Source organism: Paramisgurnus dabryanus, chromosome 15 (assembly GCF_030506205.2).
Source record: "Paramisgurnus dabryanus chromosome 15, PD_genome_1.1, whole genome shotgun sequence".
NCBI lineage: Eukaryota > Metazoa > Chordata > Actinopteri > Cypriniformes > Cobitidae > Paramisgurnus > Paramisgurnus dabryanus.
The window spans coordinates 34,643,195-34,661,323 of NC_133351.1; the positions used below are offsets into that span (position 1 = coordinate 34,643,195).

General features: G+C 36.4%; 1 protein-coding gene across 2 annotated transcripts in view; it reads right to left on the reverse strand.

The window, feature by feature from the left end:
* Positions 1-18,129, reverse strand: part of map3k20a (mitogen-activated protein kinase kinase kinase 20a) — a 39,846-nt gene that overhangs the window by 13,524 nt on the left and 8,193 nt on the right. For both annotated transcript variants that reach the window (XM_065293223.1, XM_073811974.1), the window contains 13 exons: positions 15,542-15,643; positions 10,725-10,790; positions 10,499-10,527; positions 10,273-10,410; positions 8,330-8,416; positions 8,173-8,247; positions 7,169-7,275; positions 5,602-5,737; positions 2,894-2,938; positions 2,756-2,783; positions 2,419-2,552; positions 777-839; positions 567-662 (listed from right to left, as the gene is read on the reverse strand). In XM_065293223.1, coding sequence (XP_065149295.1) covers positions 567-662; positions 777-839; positions 2,419-2,552; positions 2,756-2,783; positions 2,894-2,938; positions 5,602-5,737; positions 7,169-7,275; positions 8,173-8,247; positions 8,330-8,416; positions 10,273-10,410; positions 10,499-10,527; positions 10,725-10,790; positions 15,542-15,643 — 1,106 coding nt within the window. The remainder of the gene's footprint in view (positions 1-566; positions 663-776; positions 840-2,418; positions 2,553-2,755; positions 2,784-2,893; positions 2,939-5,601; positions 5,738-7,168; positions 7,276-8,172; positions 8,248-8,329; positions 8,417-10,272; positions 10,411-10,498; positions 10,528-10,724; positions 10,791-15,541; positions 15,644-18,129) is intronic.

An 18,129-nucleotide genomic window follows, 5' to 3' on the forward strand; every position in this document is an offset into this window, starting at 1 on the left:
ATTGTCTCACTTTGTTGGCTCGAGCGAATAAAGTCATTTTTGTTTGGCACCTGGAACCTTTGTCTCCTGAGTATTGTTTCTTATGAAGATTCAAACTAAGACTTTTTGCCACAACAATCTTTGTCTAGTATACCCAATATTTTTGTTTAAATTTTAATACATTTTTTAATTGCAAATTGCAGTTTGTCTTTTTGAATATGTTAATATTAAGGAGTTTATAGAGTAAATCTAAATCAATTTTGATTTGTTGAATGTAATTAATGATATTGCTTGTAATTTTATTGAGTAGATGGGGCATATTATTTTTTACAGTGTATCTATCTGTCTATCTATAGCTAATTAGTTTTTTTGACATGATTTCCTTGGTTTGAAACCACCTTGCTCTTCTCCCTCTTCCTATCACATTACAAAGGCATTTATTTTCAATAAAATATAAGAAAAAAGATAAAGGGTGTTTAAGAAGAATTAAAGTATTTATTGGGTCGGGTTAGGGGGCGGTGTAGTAGCCAACTTGGTAGACATTGCCCAACCCTAATTAAAACCTATCCAGGAAAATATTGATTTACCTTGTGTCCTGTGCCTGCTTTCCAGTGATATCCAAACACTAACTCCAGATTGACAGTTTTCCTGCACTCCTCCTCTTCCTCAACGACCGAACCGTCCTGAGAGTGGACAGAGGAAGCAATCAGATACATTTAAATCAGCATTACTGCCTGTTTTAATCTTATATTACATCAATATGTCATATTAAACAACAAGATAATCTAGTAACATGCCTTGATCAGTGGAGGAAAGTGGAAGAGGCTCAAGTAGTCTTGGGTTAGCTTCTCAATTTCATTCTGAAATAGAAAGATTTGACACGATGTTTAAAACATTACGAGAGGGATTTATATCGGGGGTTATGCAGTGCGCCGACAATCAGCCAATGACCAGCTGTGTATGAATGTAACATAATTATGACCTGTTAATGGACTTTCAGCAGCAAAACAACAATTAATACCATTGTGTATCACTTATGAGCATGTAATTCATGTCATATACATCTAGAGCCATTCATTCAACAAATCACACTCTCTGTTGAGCACCCATGCTAATACATGTGTGATGTCAGGTGTCATGGTTTCCTGGAGAAACATTTCATTTCTCAGTGGTTGCTCTTTCAAAGCTCAGGACTGGGACTTAATGGAGTTCTTAATTATGTTTTCATTTAACCGTCAACTTAATCTCACATCTTTTAAAATTCACTAGTTGAAGCAAGAACAGAGACAAATGAGACAAACTGTGGAATTGCTGGTGTGTAGCACGAGAACTGTGAATTGAATTTGAGTTTTTATTTAATGTTAATATTGGGATTTTTGAGGGATTGCGGTGACCAACAGCCACCTGACAAATGCAATGCATTTTGGTTAGAAAAATTGTCTGACTGTGATCGCCGCTGCAGCCGCCTCACGATCAAGTGTGCCAGTACAGTGAGAGCAAGACGCACGAATGCTCACAAATTCGTGTTTTTGTAACAATAGCTATGTTTTTTAATGTTCGCATGAAACATTTGCAAATAAAGCACTGTTTCCATCCAGCGAGTCGAAAAGCACAAATGCTTTACTTCCTGATGCTAAGACTGAACAATAATTCAATATCAATATACACTCACCTAAAGGATTATTAGGAACACCATACTAATACTGTGTTTGACCCACTTTCGCCTTCAAAACTGCATTAATTCTATGTGGCAACAAGGTGCTGAAAGCATTCTTTAGAAATGTTGGCCCATATTGATAGGATAGCATCTTGCAGTTGATGGAGATTTGTGGGATGCACATCCAGGGCACGAAGCTCCCGTTCCACCACATCCCAAAGGTGCTCTATTGGGTTGAGATCTGGTGACTGTGGGGGCCATTTTAGTACAGTGAACTCATTGTCATGTTCAAGAAACCAATTTGAAATGATTCGAGCTTTGTGACATGGTGCATTATCCTGCTGGAAGTAGCCATTAGAGGATGGGTACATGGTGGTCATAAAGGGATGGACATGGTCAGAAACAATGCTCAGGTAGGCTGTGGCATTTAAACGATGCCCAATTGGCACTAAAGGGCCTAAAGTGTGACAAGAAAACATCCCCCACACCATTACACCACCACCACCAGCCTGCACAGTGATAACAAGGCATGATGGATCCATGTTCTCATTCTGTTTACGCCAAACTCTGACTCTACCATTTGAATGTCTCAACAGAAATCGAGACTCATCAGACCAGGCAACATTTTTCCAGTCTTCAACTCTCCAATTTTGGTGAGCTTGTGCAAATAGTAGCCTCTTTTTTCTATTTGTAGTGAAGATGAGATAGAGTCTAGCATAGTTCAACTCGAACGACTCAAAAATGCTGTATCACGATCTAGCATGAAACATGACAATGTGTACCTTCAGGTGTATGATGTGTCCTTTGGACATGACGCCCAGATCTCTCATGTCATTCTCAGACAGGAGCAGGAGTCTCTGTCCTGTGATGTGGTTCTGCTTAAAGACATCAGAATATTGCTGCAGCTCTCCATCTCCTGCACAACACACAGAGAGACATCTGTTTGTCTTCATGGAGACTTTAAATAGACTTGAATTATTTTTTATACTAGGCTAATAATATTTTCAATCTGCTTACTGAACCCCTAAACAAAACCTAAATGATGTGTTTTTGTAATAAAGAACCATTCAAAACACAGATGCAATGTGAACAATGACTCTACAGGGAATAAAATCTCACCTTCAAAGATCTGCTGCATCCAGAAATGCTGTCAAAGCAAAACATGAAAGGTAAAATCCAAATGTGAATCATCTATAATCCTGTCATGCAGGGTAATATCATTTATAGAAATACTCATGTTAAGAAAAGGAAACTCACCACATGTTCTTCTGTCCAGGAGTGAATCGCCAGGTTTGGAAGAAGCTGCCAGACACAGAAGGTAAATATTTCATTTTATGTGCATACACGCTACTATCAACTACCTGTGTACATCAATATACATATTAATGTTGGGGGATATACAGTAGAGTAGTGATGAATGTTAAGCACATATGCTGCTCATTTGGGATGCAATAATTACTTAACTTTACTAAAGCAAATTTATAAAGACAGACAGATAGACAAGTACACATACATCAATAAGTAACTTTCAGTAGCTGTTTTTCCATTACCCTTTAAAGGTGCCAAAGAATGCATTGTAATAATCTGTAAAATTGTTCTCTGCTATCTACATAGAAGGTCTGTGGCTTTATAAAGTGCAAACATTTTCCAGAGGTGGCTAAACATGTTTATTTACAACCCTAGGATTTGCCTTTATAATGAAATGGTCTATTATTACCTTATTTGAAAGGATCATGAATAATAATGTTGAGCTCTGCTCTGATTGGCTGTTTCTCAGAGCAGCTTCTTCAGTAGCTCTGTCTGTGTGTGTAAACAGATCTTATGTTTGAGTCCGTATTAGATGAAGATACAGATTTTGAGGAATAATCAATTGTTTGGAGATTGTTAATGGACGTTTCTGAGTGGTAAGTTTTTGTTTTTCAGTATGGACCCGGAAAACGTAACTACTGTATAACGTCAATAGTAGAACTTCAGCCTAAACACTAGCATATAGCATTAACTAGCTATAACGCTTATTCAACAGTCACAACTTTGTTTTTTTGCATTTTTAACGTCACAGTCGGTGTTATGTTGAGATTGGTCTGTTTTCCTGCAGCCTTTTGCATGCACAAGGTTTACATAAGAAGTAGGGAAACAATTAACCTATGGCTTAGCCACGCCCCCAAACACTGTAATTAAATTACTGGAAAAATAAGAGGAATCCTTTACTTTACTTTTTTAAGGGTAAATGTAATTAAATAACAGTAACAGTAATTACTTATTAACTATTGCTTCTAATTGACTTCACTTCTCTCATTTGAATCCAATGGGGTCGCTGTGTCCCTTTCTTTTACTGTCTATGATTTACACCCAACACTGTCTATGCTAAATACACTTTTACATTCTACGGCACCTTTAATCACAGAACTGTGATTTACCAAAAGAGTTTAACTAGTACCCATCTAAACCCAAACAAGATGAGTTCATTTCATAGGTGAAGTTAAAGCACAGACAGATATAAATTTCAGTGAGAAATATTGAAATGCTTTTCTCTTGCTAAGTTTCTGGTTCTCTCTCGCTCCTTCCTCACTGTTCAGACAACTGAAATTGGCCAATCTTAATGTCAGTGAAATGTCAGTTGTTGGTAAGTGCGTGCCGTCCTTGCCACGCTGACACACTGTTCACTCTCACTCTCCACAGCATGTGGCTATACATCCACTTCATTTGCCATAAATAACATCCATAAGGACCTGGTGGGCGTCAGTCCCACTCACCTAATACAGCCTTATAGAGAATGAAATAAAGTGACTTCTCAAACCTGTATACAGCGCACAGCATACCACTTATGGTATATTTCTCTTTAATAAAAAACCATGTGATATAAGCATTACAATACGTAAAGAGCTGCACTTATTAAAAGCTCATTACATAATGCATATTATTGTCTTTAGTAATATCACATTGCAAAGAAAATCCCATTAAAAGATTTGATTTATAGAAAAAGTATTAAAAAATCTGAAATGTTCTGTGATACAGTCTCCAAGGTATGAGCTGTGTTTATACAAAATTCATTAAATCATTAAGTCATGTGATTGATTTGATGTTTTATTTTAACATACATTACGAAAATATTATATATATTTTTAAAACATATTATAATTTAAAGGCTTTATTTTTACCTGGCATTTGAAAATAACACATTTTAGTGTTGCAATGGCAATACTGCAACACCATGAAACCGTGGTATTTTTGCTAAAGGTTATCATACCACCAGTATCTTATACCGGCCCATACCTAGTGTACATTCATAGAAAATATTGTGTTTGATTTTTTTAATACATGGCGCAACGCTTCTCATCTGGTGTGCAACTCCCTTTAGGTTAAAATTTTTTATGTTTATACAGTAAAGTACATATTCAAGGCGCTAACTAGTAGAATTTATGCCTGCATTTTGCACAATTTATATACTTTTATCCTTAGGATAAAACATGATCATTAGGTCATTAACTTTTTGTAGAATAAAAAAAAATGCTGTTTTTATAAATAGCAAGTCCACCGCAGGACATTCACAAAAAGCATATGATGCACCTGTGGTCTGTATACACAGGTGATGCCCTAACCATTTTTCCTTTTATCATGTTAAAGGGATAGTTCACCCCAAAATAAAAAAATCTATCATCATTTACTCTCTCTCATGTTGTTACAAACCTTGTTGTTCTGCTGAACATGAAGGAAGATATTTTGAGGAATGTAACCAAACCGTTCATGGGCCCCATTCACTTCCAGTATAATTTTTCTGTATATGAAAGTGACTGTGGCTCATGATCGGTTTGGTTACAAACATACCACAAAATATCTTCCTTCGTGTTTATCATAACAGAGACATTTATACAGGGTTGAAACAAGATGAGAGAGAGTAAATCATTTTTGGGTGAACTGTCCCTTTAAAAGGCACTTTACAGTAAAATAGAGAGAGAGAGACTCACGGGTGTGTTGGACTGCTCGATCAGTTTCCTCTCCCACATCTTCAGTCGTCTCTCTCTCTCCTTCAGCTCTTGTTCTTTGGTGCTCAGGTCTCTCTCCAAACGCTTCAGACGCTCTAGAGTCGCCTCAATCTCACATCTGCACACAAACACACAAACACACTTCACGTCACATTCACAAACAACTATACCCTGTGATCAGTGGACTTTTCTTACTGTTACAATCCAATCTAATCAAATACAATAATCAATAAGCACAAATGATAACACATTTTCATACTTTTGCATAATATTGCCATGCACCAAATAAAACATCATATGGGGTAAAAACCTTGCATCTCCATATTTTTTTTTATAAATTATTACTAAATATTTACATCTGTTTGTGAGTTTTATATATTTTACCAATTAAAAACTTGTGACTAAACTTTGCAACTCCATTCGATCATCAAACTGTGGGTAAAACCGTGTAACTCCATCCCGCCTCTATTGTGAATGAAGTGCTGCTGATGCACACATTTCTGCTCATGTCTGCTTGTTAGCAATGCAAGGGTGAATAATGAGCTGTTTTGTGTACAGGATTTTCTTTACAAACACTAAATAAATAAAGGCTTTTGTCTTGTGTATTTTAGGAGCAGAGAAGAGTCTTAGTCCAGCATCTGTCATCAAATCATATAGTTAATACTCTTAAACAGTCTTAAATAGTTTATATTTTATAACATGAGATATAAGCCAAACCACAGGAAAACTGTGAGCCCACCACAATAAACTCACGAAAATATAATAACCGAATAACTTTTAATTTTACAGGACCTTACTGTAAAATACTATCTGTCTTGTGATATTTGTCTGAACCAGCAGAGGGAGCTAAACCACCTCTTATACCTGACTCAAAACCAAGCTAGATTTGAATAAATTTGACATTTAGCCCCGCCCCAAAGCCCTGCTCATTCCTCTGACAAACTACTTGTGAAATTGATTTGTCTGCTTGTCTTGTAAGTTATCTTTCTTTGGTTCTTTCTCTTTTGTGTTGAGCTGTGGGTGGCGGGTGGGAAAGAAAGCTTCTGTTCCTGTTTCCTGGCCCACTTCCAGATGATCCTAATATAGCATCAAACACACAGAGCTTTCTAGACCACCCGCACACACAATGAGTGCGAATGGATACGCTCTTCATCTCAGTACTGCATGACTGAAAACGGATTTCAGTAAACCAAAACAAATATGTTATAACATATAAATCATATAACTCTGTATGATTTCATCAGTTCACTAAATTTTAAAAGATGTTTACTAATGTAAGGAGCAGATCCCATAAACTTGATGTTTTTATAGAGCACTAGTTATAAATACTATTACCCACGCTATTAACCATAACAGATAACATTTGTACATATTTTTAAAGTGTTTTTTTTTACAAATAAGGATGTCTCCAAATGGAGATTATGCTCAGGTTTGTCAGGTGGTTTTGCCCAGTTTTGGGTGCAAATTTGCCCCAGAAATATAGTCAAGTCGGTCCAAACACACACCCACACAATCTAAAATCACATTTCTCCTCAGTATGTAAATGTACCTCCAGTCAGCTTTACTATGCAGGAAAGTGTTGCACTCATCAGGTAACTGTGTGTCGCTCCACATGGACTCCAACGTGGACAGAATTTGTTTGAACATTGGCCTGTCCTTAAAAATAACCACATATTAATAATCAACAAACATCAAAAACAGAGGAAATACTTGAATTTTGAAAAATTATTTTGATTTAAACATTTATAAACCCCTGAAAAGTAAGCCATTTTAAATGCATTTAGTCTTTATGCTCCTTAAAAAGCCAATAAAATATTTCTTCAAATAAACATTATAAAATAAATATTTTTCTGTGTTGTATGTACAGGTCTAAAAAAAGCTTTCTGGAATGAAAATGTCCCTAACACAAGCTGGCACTGACTAGCAATAGCTACTGTTGTAACAAATATGGTTTTACACAGAGGGTCAAGTCTGATAAAGGTCAACACGTGTGACACATTAACAGCTTTTTCAATGCATCACACACTTTCATCAAGTAATATAAACTGTACGGCCCTGATTCACTGTTAGAAATGTTTCTATAATAGCTCAGAGTTTAAAAAAGAGCTTCATGAACAGGTTTTAAGTGTTAATGGATCAATGTTAGTGGTTTAGATCCACAATATAAAATAAAACTCGAGCCCTGACATGATGAGATAATTAAAAATGACATGCATTAATAAAAGTAGTTATTACAGACCTTATCTATTATTCATGCATTGACATGATTCACATAAATGAATGCCTACTGGCTACTTAATATCTACATAAGCGCTGCGTTCTAATGCTTTGTCATGGTCGCTAAATTGGGCATTCCACTTTATGGTTGCTACGTTATCTCAAAACATTTTATATATACAGGATGTTTGCAAAAGATGATCTCATAGTTATATAATAACATGACCAACAGGCCTCTAAATCTGCAGTGTTTACAATTAGCTTTATATACTGTATAAAAACATCAGTTTAAAGAATGAGGATTAGATAACTAAATCAACACGTTCTCCTTCTTACTTTGGGTTCTGTCAGCCAACAGCTTCTCATCAGACAGGCAAAACTGGCTGGACAGCTACTGGGAATTGTTAACCTCTGCAAAACAAATATGGCATACACGTCAAACACAAATCTGCAGATACAACGAATGATTGATGTGGCCGATCAGAAACTTCACCTCATTCTTCTCAACCACCAGCCAAGCCACCTGCAGGCCCTCCAGACCTTTGAAGGGAATTTCACGTGTCAGCATCTCCCACAGGACCTGAAAGAACACCACATGCAACAACACAATCAACACTCTCTGAGGAAGGAGTTCTGGACAAACCTTTAGCATTAACATTTAGTGTAGTCACCATTAAAAGGTGCATTGTATAACTTTCAGACGGATCTCTTACAGAAATGCAATGTGAAATGTGCGTTTGTTGTCTCAGATGAAGACATGACATGTTTGTCCAGTGTCGACAACCGTAGCTTCTCTATGTATTTTAAAAGGAAGGGGTGAGCTGTGGACTGAGCCGCTGGATGCAATTCACAATTCATTCGGCTTTAGACAATAAGTTTTTATTTGGTGCATCCCTAGTAAAAACGTAGCATAGTTATTAAGTTATTAAAAAGAAACTAAATTAAGTTGTGGAGCAAGTACATAAAAAATGCATTACTTTAATATATTACTTATAATAATGATTTATAATTTAGCGGTTAGTTCTGATTTTGCAGGTTTAACTTTATTTGACAACCCACACAGAGATGGCGAAAGAGGGGCAATTTAAAGGTTATGAATTGCTGCTATAGGAACATATACGCTGCGCCACAATTTGCCTAGTATCCATTTGAAAGAGTATTCGAAATAAGAATTAGTCCCAAAACCATGATCCAAAACTGATATTACCCACAACAACTCATTGCGAGAGGGACGAATTAGGGACGCTGGACTGAATTAATAAATAAAATCAGTGATGCTTCAGAGATTTAATAAATTAAGTGATATAGTAAATATTATATAAGAAATAATGAATGAAGAAAAGCTGAAATGCAAGTGTTATGTGAGTTATTGTTAACGATTGTTAACCCTTTGTGAGCTAAAATATATATAATATACAATTTATATATTTGAATGTATTATGAATATATGGCTACTACACTTTAACCTTCTAAGACACGAGCTTTGGTTTGTCTTTTTCAGATTTCTTTCAGCTATTTTGGGGTTAGGAAGAACCATAGACTGTAAAAAAGATGGACGTAGTGTCCATGATGTCACCCATTGGTTTGTGAAGATCGTTTTTGAAGCTTAAAGTAGGCGTTGCCTGGTGTCGCCATCTTGGCCGTGCGTCATTACGTGGCTAGTCGATGAATTGCAGTTTAAGTCACTTCCGTATTGGCTTCATAAGAGAGAATCGGAAGGTTGCCCATCGGGAAAAACCAATAAATATAATAACCAAATATTTTTCTTTGAACATGAAGCAGTGTAGTTGTCCATATTTGTGTGCAACAGGTTCCAGTTACCCAGATTTAAGTATTGTGGTGCAAACAACCACAAAAATGTGATGTCCACGTATGTATGGACATAATTCAAATCTATTTGTACAGCAGCAACTTTGACAACAAATCTTGTTTCATAGCAACTTTACAAGCAGTCCTGCCTTATAAAGCCAAGATAAAGGGGACTGTAAAATGAAAAACACACTAGAAACATACTGTATAAAGCAAGTTTAAGACATAAGAGATAAACACACCTAATAAATACATTTTACAAAATTTCTTTGGCTCTTTCTGGGGACCCCATAGAACCTCCTGGAGGCCTCCTGGGGAAGCCCGTTTGAAAACTTCTGGTCTAAGCAACAACGTTCGCTTCTGTTACACATTAGTATGTTGCAGTCCTTGCACCCTATTTTGTTATGCACTAAAATGTATACATTTTCAATAGAAAAACAGTACATACTTTAGTTCATTGTTTATGTAGGTTAATTGGGATGCAGCAATAGAGTTCAGCTGATGTTAGGTGAGAAATATGTTGTTTTATTATTACATTAGCAAATGATTAACACGCACAACACAATATATGTCAGTCATAAATCACAGAAACTCACACAGACACACAAACAGTGCATACATACTCACCACTCCATACGAGTACGTATCACAGGTCTCAGACACAGGAAGACTCTGGATGACTTCGGGGGCCATCCAAGGAAATGTGCCCACCAGAGACATGTGAGTGGTGTGTGAATGAAACTTAGACGCCCCGAAATCACAGATCTGATGGAAAGTAATATTACATTAGTTTCATTGAACTAACAACTTGATGCTGTACAGTATGTATATGTAAACATTGATTCTCTTGTACCTTGAGTATTTTATCTGTAGTCAAGACAACTGTAAAAAAACACAAGATGTTCAGCTCATAGATGCAGAAAGTTATTGTGCATGAAGTATATGCTGTGCCTCTTATAATTGGGGTGTAGGACCGGGTAGAAACAGCATTTCTGTTTCCCAAATATTTTTTCTTAATTTGTTCCTAACCAAATGAGTATTTTTGTATTACTTCATAAAGCCCTATTTTATTAACAAACCGTTTCGGGACTTGAGGTCTCTGTGGATGACTATAACCGGGGCTTCAGTGTGCAGATAATGCATCCCTATAAAGAAAAACACACACAGCGATGATGGATCTACTCGAGTAAAGAAAACTGTTTAGAGTTTCATTTTATGATTAGAAAACAAAACTATTTCCCACTTCGAGAGAGTATTTGAGCTCTATGTTCCCTTTCCTGTGTCTCCTCAGCATGTATAACAGAATGGGATATGTGTTTACAGCAATGAACTTACAGCTGAAGTCTAACAGGCAGAAATGTATTTACAGGAATTGATCAGTAACCACGACACTGCCTAAATGATGCACTACTGATGTAATTCCTCAGTTTTTTTTCCATATAACCACACATTGCATTATATCTATGTATTTGGAAGACGATTTATAGCACAGTGATTTCATTTCTTCAGTATGTGTGTTTCCTGGGCATCAAACCCATGAACTTTGGACTGCTACACATTGCTCTTCCAATTGGCACTAGGAACATATGAACAAAACTTGGCATCTAGCCCCTGCCATATACCTTCCTAGTTTCTATACTGGTTTTCCCGGATAGGGTTGGTACTTAGGCGTGTCTATGACACCTGTTTAATGTAGTATTAGGCTGAATACATACATTATGGGCCACTCCAATGAATCTGTGCTATTTCTGTCCCCAGGACATTATATGTATAACTAGTGTTGTAGGTCTCAAGACCGGTCTCGATCTTAAGACCACTTCTAAAAGGTCTTGGTCTCGTCTTGGAATGGGCCCCATTTTTACTCGGTCTCGTCTCGGACCAAGAGGACTCTGAATTTTATTTCAAGACCGGTCAAGACCACAACTGATGGCACACTGCAAAAAATGATTTTCACAAAAAATAATCTTTGTATTTTTGTCTCGTTTTCAGTAAAAATATCTAGAAATTCTTAAAATAAGATGCTTTTTCTTGATGAACAAAATGACCCAAGAAAATAAGTCTAGTTTTTCGAGCAAAAATATCAATTTGTGCTTAAAACACATTTTTTTCTTGAATTTAGTGTTTAAGAAAAAGGTTCAAGATTTTTTTCTTACCCCATTGGCAGTTTTTTTTTGCTTGTTTTATTCACAAAAGCACTTAAATTTGATATTTTTGGTCTAAAAACAAGACTTATTTTCTTGGGTAGTTTTGCTCATCCAGAAAAAGCCTCTTAATTTAAGAATTTTTAAATATTTTTACTGAAAACAAGACAAAAATACTAAGAATTTTTTTTCTTAGATCATTTTTTGCAGTGCACATCACAAATGTATTTTTTATATTCCACATTTTATCATAAGTGTTTTAATGTAGTGATTTGTAATGGTCTTGGTCTTGACTTGGTCTCGACCCATTAAAGTCTTGGTTTTGTCTCAGTCTCAGCCTGTCTTGGTCTTGGTCATGACTTGGTCTCGGTTTAGGTGGTCTTGACACTATGTATAACAATCCATATATATAAACTAACTACAAGTAAAATACATTTTATTATTAAGCAAAAGTGTCCTGCATGTTCATCTAACACCAAACTTAAACTACATAATTTAAATCATTAATAAAAACTACAAAGAACATTGAAAAACAGCATTTTTATCCATCCCTGGTCTCTATACTTTACCTTTACAGTATATATAAAGCATAAAATCCTTCAGATATCTTTAGTTTTTTGCATTTCTGTGTGGGTCACATCTTTGCTTTATATATTTCGAAAAAGTCATAATATTTTAGATGAAATGCACATTTTAGTCGTCGTCCCCACAATTTGACTCAGTCCTGTTACCCAACCCTCTGAAATCTAGGAATTTCCCACAAGTCACATTTACAAGAGGAAGTTACATCATCTGGATCTTCTGAAGGCCATGAGAAGATCAGAAGTCACTTATTTTCTATTCTGTATATTTTATGATATTGATGCGATGACTGTGAATATCAATCTTAATGTTCAGCCCTGTTACCTGTATTATGTCTATGAAGTTATTGGTTTATTTTAAAATAAAACTTTTGATTAAATCACAAGAATTTTTTCAGTGTCTTCACGCTATCAGCACATATTTAATGCAGCTATATTTCATGTATTTAGTCAGCTTAGTCAAGCTTAGCGAGATATCGTCTACTTCAAAATACAAAATATACGTTAGCAGCCAATGTTAATTGCTAGTGATTTGTGACAAATATGATGTTATTTAAATCAAATACTTATATCACTGACAACAGTGGTCCGGCCAGGATATTGTCATTTAAAAAGTGGAGTTGCAGCTCAACTGATGTTTATGTTGTCATTTTGTGAATTGGCCACCAGCTGTGTGATTGCAATACCAGTTTTGGGCACAATCCTACACACTGTTCCTTTAATGTTAAACTATGTGAGTGGCGCTCTGTGGCGCAACAGGAATTTGAGCAACTTCCTGAGTCGGAGCTGGGCACCGCAGACAGCCGGCACTTGTCAGTGCCGGTCTGCGTATACTCATAGAAAACAATGTGTTAGATTTTTTTTAAACGACGCAGCGGTGTGTGACCCCCTTTAGTGTTAAAAAAAGATTTAAAAATTCACATACAATTTTTTGTTACAACATGCAAATGGCACTGATTGGGTGGAATGGCCGTTATACCAGTAAATGTGAACTTAAGTGTTTCCTGCTCCATACAGTGCTTGACAGATTTATACAGCACCTGTCTATTTGTCTCAAAGATCATCCAGCATCATAAAGTGCTTTAATGTCTTTCAGAGAGTTCTCCGTTGTTAATCATTTTGAACAGAAGAATTTTATGTTTTTATACTCTATGCTTTGGTAATATATTTGTATTTTTCCCAGTGGGATACAGGATGTGACAGTACTATCTATATCAGTATGGTCTGAATTGACCCTGCTTTGAAACAAAAGCTCTTTCAGATATGTACACTGAGGTCAGATGTCAGCTTTTCAACCTGTTCGCATGTTTTGCAGCTGTACATTTTCAAACTGGGAAACCCCTGTCATTGAATTGTATTTTTATCATGCACTGTTTAAATAAAAGTGAATGTGACATCTAAAATGAAGCTTTGACTTGCATGTAAACATTTATTCCATTTTGTAGAAAATACTGAGATATTTATAGTTTACCGGTAATCATCCACAAAATGACCGATATATTGGTCAATATTGCCCAGCCCTAGCTGTCATGACAGTGCTACATGTCAGGAGCTGTTTACACTTGGTATAACGATGTGTTTTCATCGATCGGATCACAAGTGGACGAGAGAGACACATTGCGTTTACACCTGGTATTTAAATCCGTCTCTTTTGTCCACTTTCGACCGCATCTGTGCTGAATACTGTGAGGGGACGGTCTGTCGAGACGGTGGGCGAGTCTCTCTGCTGTCATTCAAACGCGAGCGGGAGTAATTATGAGTTTATATGGACGCAAACTAATATTATGTCGGAGTCCGCTGCTTGTTTAGCAAGTAAAGATGCTGCACAGAGTTTTGTACGTGTGTATGTAAGAGCTTTCTTTGAATTTTCAGCGCAATTGATGAAATAGGATCGCGCAACTTTCACACGCTTTCAAAACGAAACTACGGAGATCCTCCACTTTAGTTTTATCAATGAAAGGCTAAAAAAAAGCGCTGTTCACCGTATGTTCACGCCAGAAGTAAAAAAAAGACGTAAAATTAGTGTTTAATACCTCAGATTAGATAAATGGGCGGAGAGAAGGAGGTCGCGTGTGGCTGTTCGAACACATTCAACCACATTTGGGTCCGCAACTCCAAAGCGATCCGATCGAAAGTGGTTTTGACTACCTCTGAATGTGGTTGAAGTGGTCGAAAGTGGACAAGCTCAAAACGTTTTGAACACCGTTTACACCTGGCATTAACGTCGTCCACTTGTGATCCGATCGACGAAAACACAACTTAATGCCAAGTGTAAACAGCCTATCAGTCTGTATCAGTGTTGGGGGTAACGCATTACAAGTAACGTGCATTACGTGATAATATTACTTTTTTGAAGTAACCCATTACTTTTTAAATGTACACATTAATATTTGAGTTACTTTTTCAAAAAATGCAAGTTACTTTTTTAGTTTAATTAATTCGATTTAAAAAAAAATTTACTGAATTAAACTGAACACATTATGCACTCATTATGCATACTCATTATGTGTGGGAACAGTTAAAGTCGGAAACTGAGATGACAGGCCAGAGCTCGACATTTTTGTGATGAAATATGCAATTTCTGAATGCAGAAATAAAAACACCTGCAAGGCCAGAAAGAGATCAAGCCTCAGCCAAGAAAAAGTAATGCCAAACTAACTAAAAAGTAACATAAGCATTACTTTCCATGAAAAGTAACTAGTTACTTTTTTGGGGAGTAGCTTAATATTGTAATGCATTACTTTTAAAAGTAACTTTCCCATCACTGGTCTGTATAGTTGCTGTTGTTCTTTTGTTGTGTTATGTCCTTGTTGCTCGGCCTGAACTGTTCTCACCCGTCTGTTAGCCCAGATTAGTTTCTGTATTTTGTACCTCACTGTTCCCTTTGTCCCCTGTCAATAATGTCTGTCAGCTGTTTTGTGTCCCTGTGTCCTGACGGTCTGCCTATTCTTGTCTGGTGTTTGTATTATTAAACCTGTCAGCTGCTTCTTTGCCTTCATGTTTTCACCCTGTATCCTTAAAAAAGTGATGTATAAAGGGAACATAATTATAAAAAGTCTGTGTACTTTCTGGCATTATAGTAATATTTTTAAAAGAGTATCTGTTTTGCTGTATCTTCTGTTGTGGGTTTTATTGATTATGCGTTAATATTTTTGTTCTGTGGGTGTGTAAAACCTTTAGCGATGTCGATTGCCCAGGTCATAATCTGTTTCATGCTGATCTCTTCACTCTCAGAACTGGACAGATAGTCGAACAGAGATCCACCACTGGCGTACTCTATAATAAAACACATCAAATGCAAACAAATCATTTTTAAAATGAAAGAAAAGCTGGTAAATGTTGTTTTAAGCCGTAGCTGTCACAATGCTGTGGGTCTCTTGTTTGAGACTTCCTGTCTTAAATCATTAAAAGGCAGGAAGGCATTAAATCACGTCCCAATCCAATGTTTGGTTTACTTCATGAATCCAGAGATACCTCCATTGTCTTGTCACACAATTCTATGCGTGGGCATGCGCAGGGAATGTGATTGGTCAAGCCTAGTCTAGCTCGAAAAAATTAAATGGTGGCAAAGAAAGCGGCTGGAGCACAAATTTAGTGTAAATAAAGTTTGATTTTCACTTTTTACACTTTTTGATTGCATTTCTAGCGAGAAACTAAGGAAATGGGATTAGTTATCACAAAGATGCTCTCTGTTTATATTTCAAACAGAATTCTGTTACGCTGCCTATGAAGGCTGTCTGAATGTGTTTCTTGTAGCTGCCTTGATGCCGCCAAATCATTGCCTCAAGTTTTCGGATGCAGCCATATTATTCGAAAACCAGTAGGTGAAAATTACCCTGATGACCTACTACTTCTAGCAAGATACCCAAGTGTTAATCCGATGGACCCGTTACTATCCCGCGTCTTGTCTTTGGTTTATTGTCTAGATAACTGTCTTCTGTCATTAGTTCATGTTGAACGTCTTATTAGTATAGTCATGTTGTTTTCTTGTCCATTTTAGTTTATTTGATCTGTTCATAATTTAAATGATAGCAAGCTATTGAATACACTTCACTCGCCTCAGTGTATGTATGTTATGTAAGAGATAATGTATAGCCAGCCGGTTTTAATAAATAAAATGCAGAATAAAATGCTTACTAGCCACATGACTGATTAGTATCTATAAAAACAAAATTTAAGTTATTTCACCTTGTAAGAAATGAAACCCTTTTGTGAAGAAAAAACATTTCCTAGCTCTAAACCAAGATACTTTCGAACAAGTTCGAAGTTCAAAAAAGACGTCTGTTATCTGGGAATAACAAACCTTGGAATGTGCAGTGTAATCTGTCATTTTTTCAACAATGTTTATTACAATATCATGTACCTGACATCTACACGCGTTTTCAGAGACAAAATTTTATTGTTTATTTGCATTGCAAATAATACTGTATTTCTTGTTTAAAAACTTAAAAGGATAGTTTGGGGAAAAAATAAAAATATCCCATGATTTACCCTCAACCCATTTGAGATACATACAGTATGTCCGTCATCTTTTAGATGAACACAATTTGAGTTATTTTAGTGAATCTCCTGGCTCTTCCAAGCTTTATAATGGTAGAAAACAGGGTTCACAACTTTCAAGCCCCAAAAGTGCATTCATCCTTCACAGAAGTAATCCACATGGCTCCAGGGTAATCGATGCCATTTTGTAAAACAAAAATACACATTTAAAACTTTATAAAATATATATCTATCCTCACCAGATCTTACGCATCGCACATAATGCATACCATGCAATGTGATGCGTAAGATCTGGTGAGGATAGACTCTTGCAAGAACTTTGCGTTGTGCATTGTATAGATAGGGATAACTCAATATCCTGTTGTCTTGTATCAAAATCTTCCCCCTATTTCTTAAAAAAAATCTTTATAAGAGTGTTTGTCTCTCCTCTGTTCGCACTACACATTGTATGCTACGTCATACGCCGAAACTCCCAGTTCAATGCACATTGTCCACTAACAGAAGCTTGTTATTATAGCTTATAGAGTTTTAAATATTGATATTTTTCTTAAAAAAATCACCTCATTTACCCTCACTTGATGGACATATGTATCTCGGCTGGCTTAAGGGTGAGTAAATCATGAGTAATTTACATTTTTTTGCCGAACTTTCCCCATAAGGAAACGGACAGCACATTTCCACATTGTAAAAATGAGTGAAATACACCTGCTATCAAATACACATCTATAAACTCTGGACTCTGATCACATTTCACAACACATCTTACACAACAAAGTCATTGCATCTTAAGATGTGTGCCATACAACAGACACATACATATTCCTTACACGTGACTGTAGTAAGGTCTGTTAATCTTCATATATCTGTATTTGAGGAAACTGTGAGCACACATCATATATTGGTCAGATTATTAGGTGGGGTTACAAGGTTCAAACAGATGCACAGAGGAAATTAATAACCTTGTGAAATCCATCTCATCCCATGAACACCTCTCACCTTTATCTGCCCTAAATTACATTTACTTTTCATAAACAGAGACGCAGCTTAAACACTTTATCACTTTTTACAATCACCGCTGCATACTGAGTCACAGCAGATTCAGTGTTTATATAAAAAACAGCAGACAAACCAACAGAGTCTGTGGGGGAAAGGGTTTTCCCATGTACATTTGTGAAGGGTCAACATTAAATCAGCCCATCATGACCTAATGGATATGACCAAATCTTGTGATGTTGGACAAAATGACCCACAAAAACACCTTT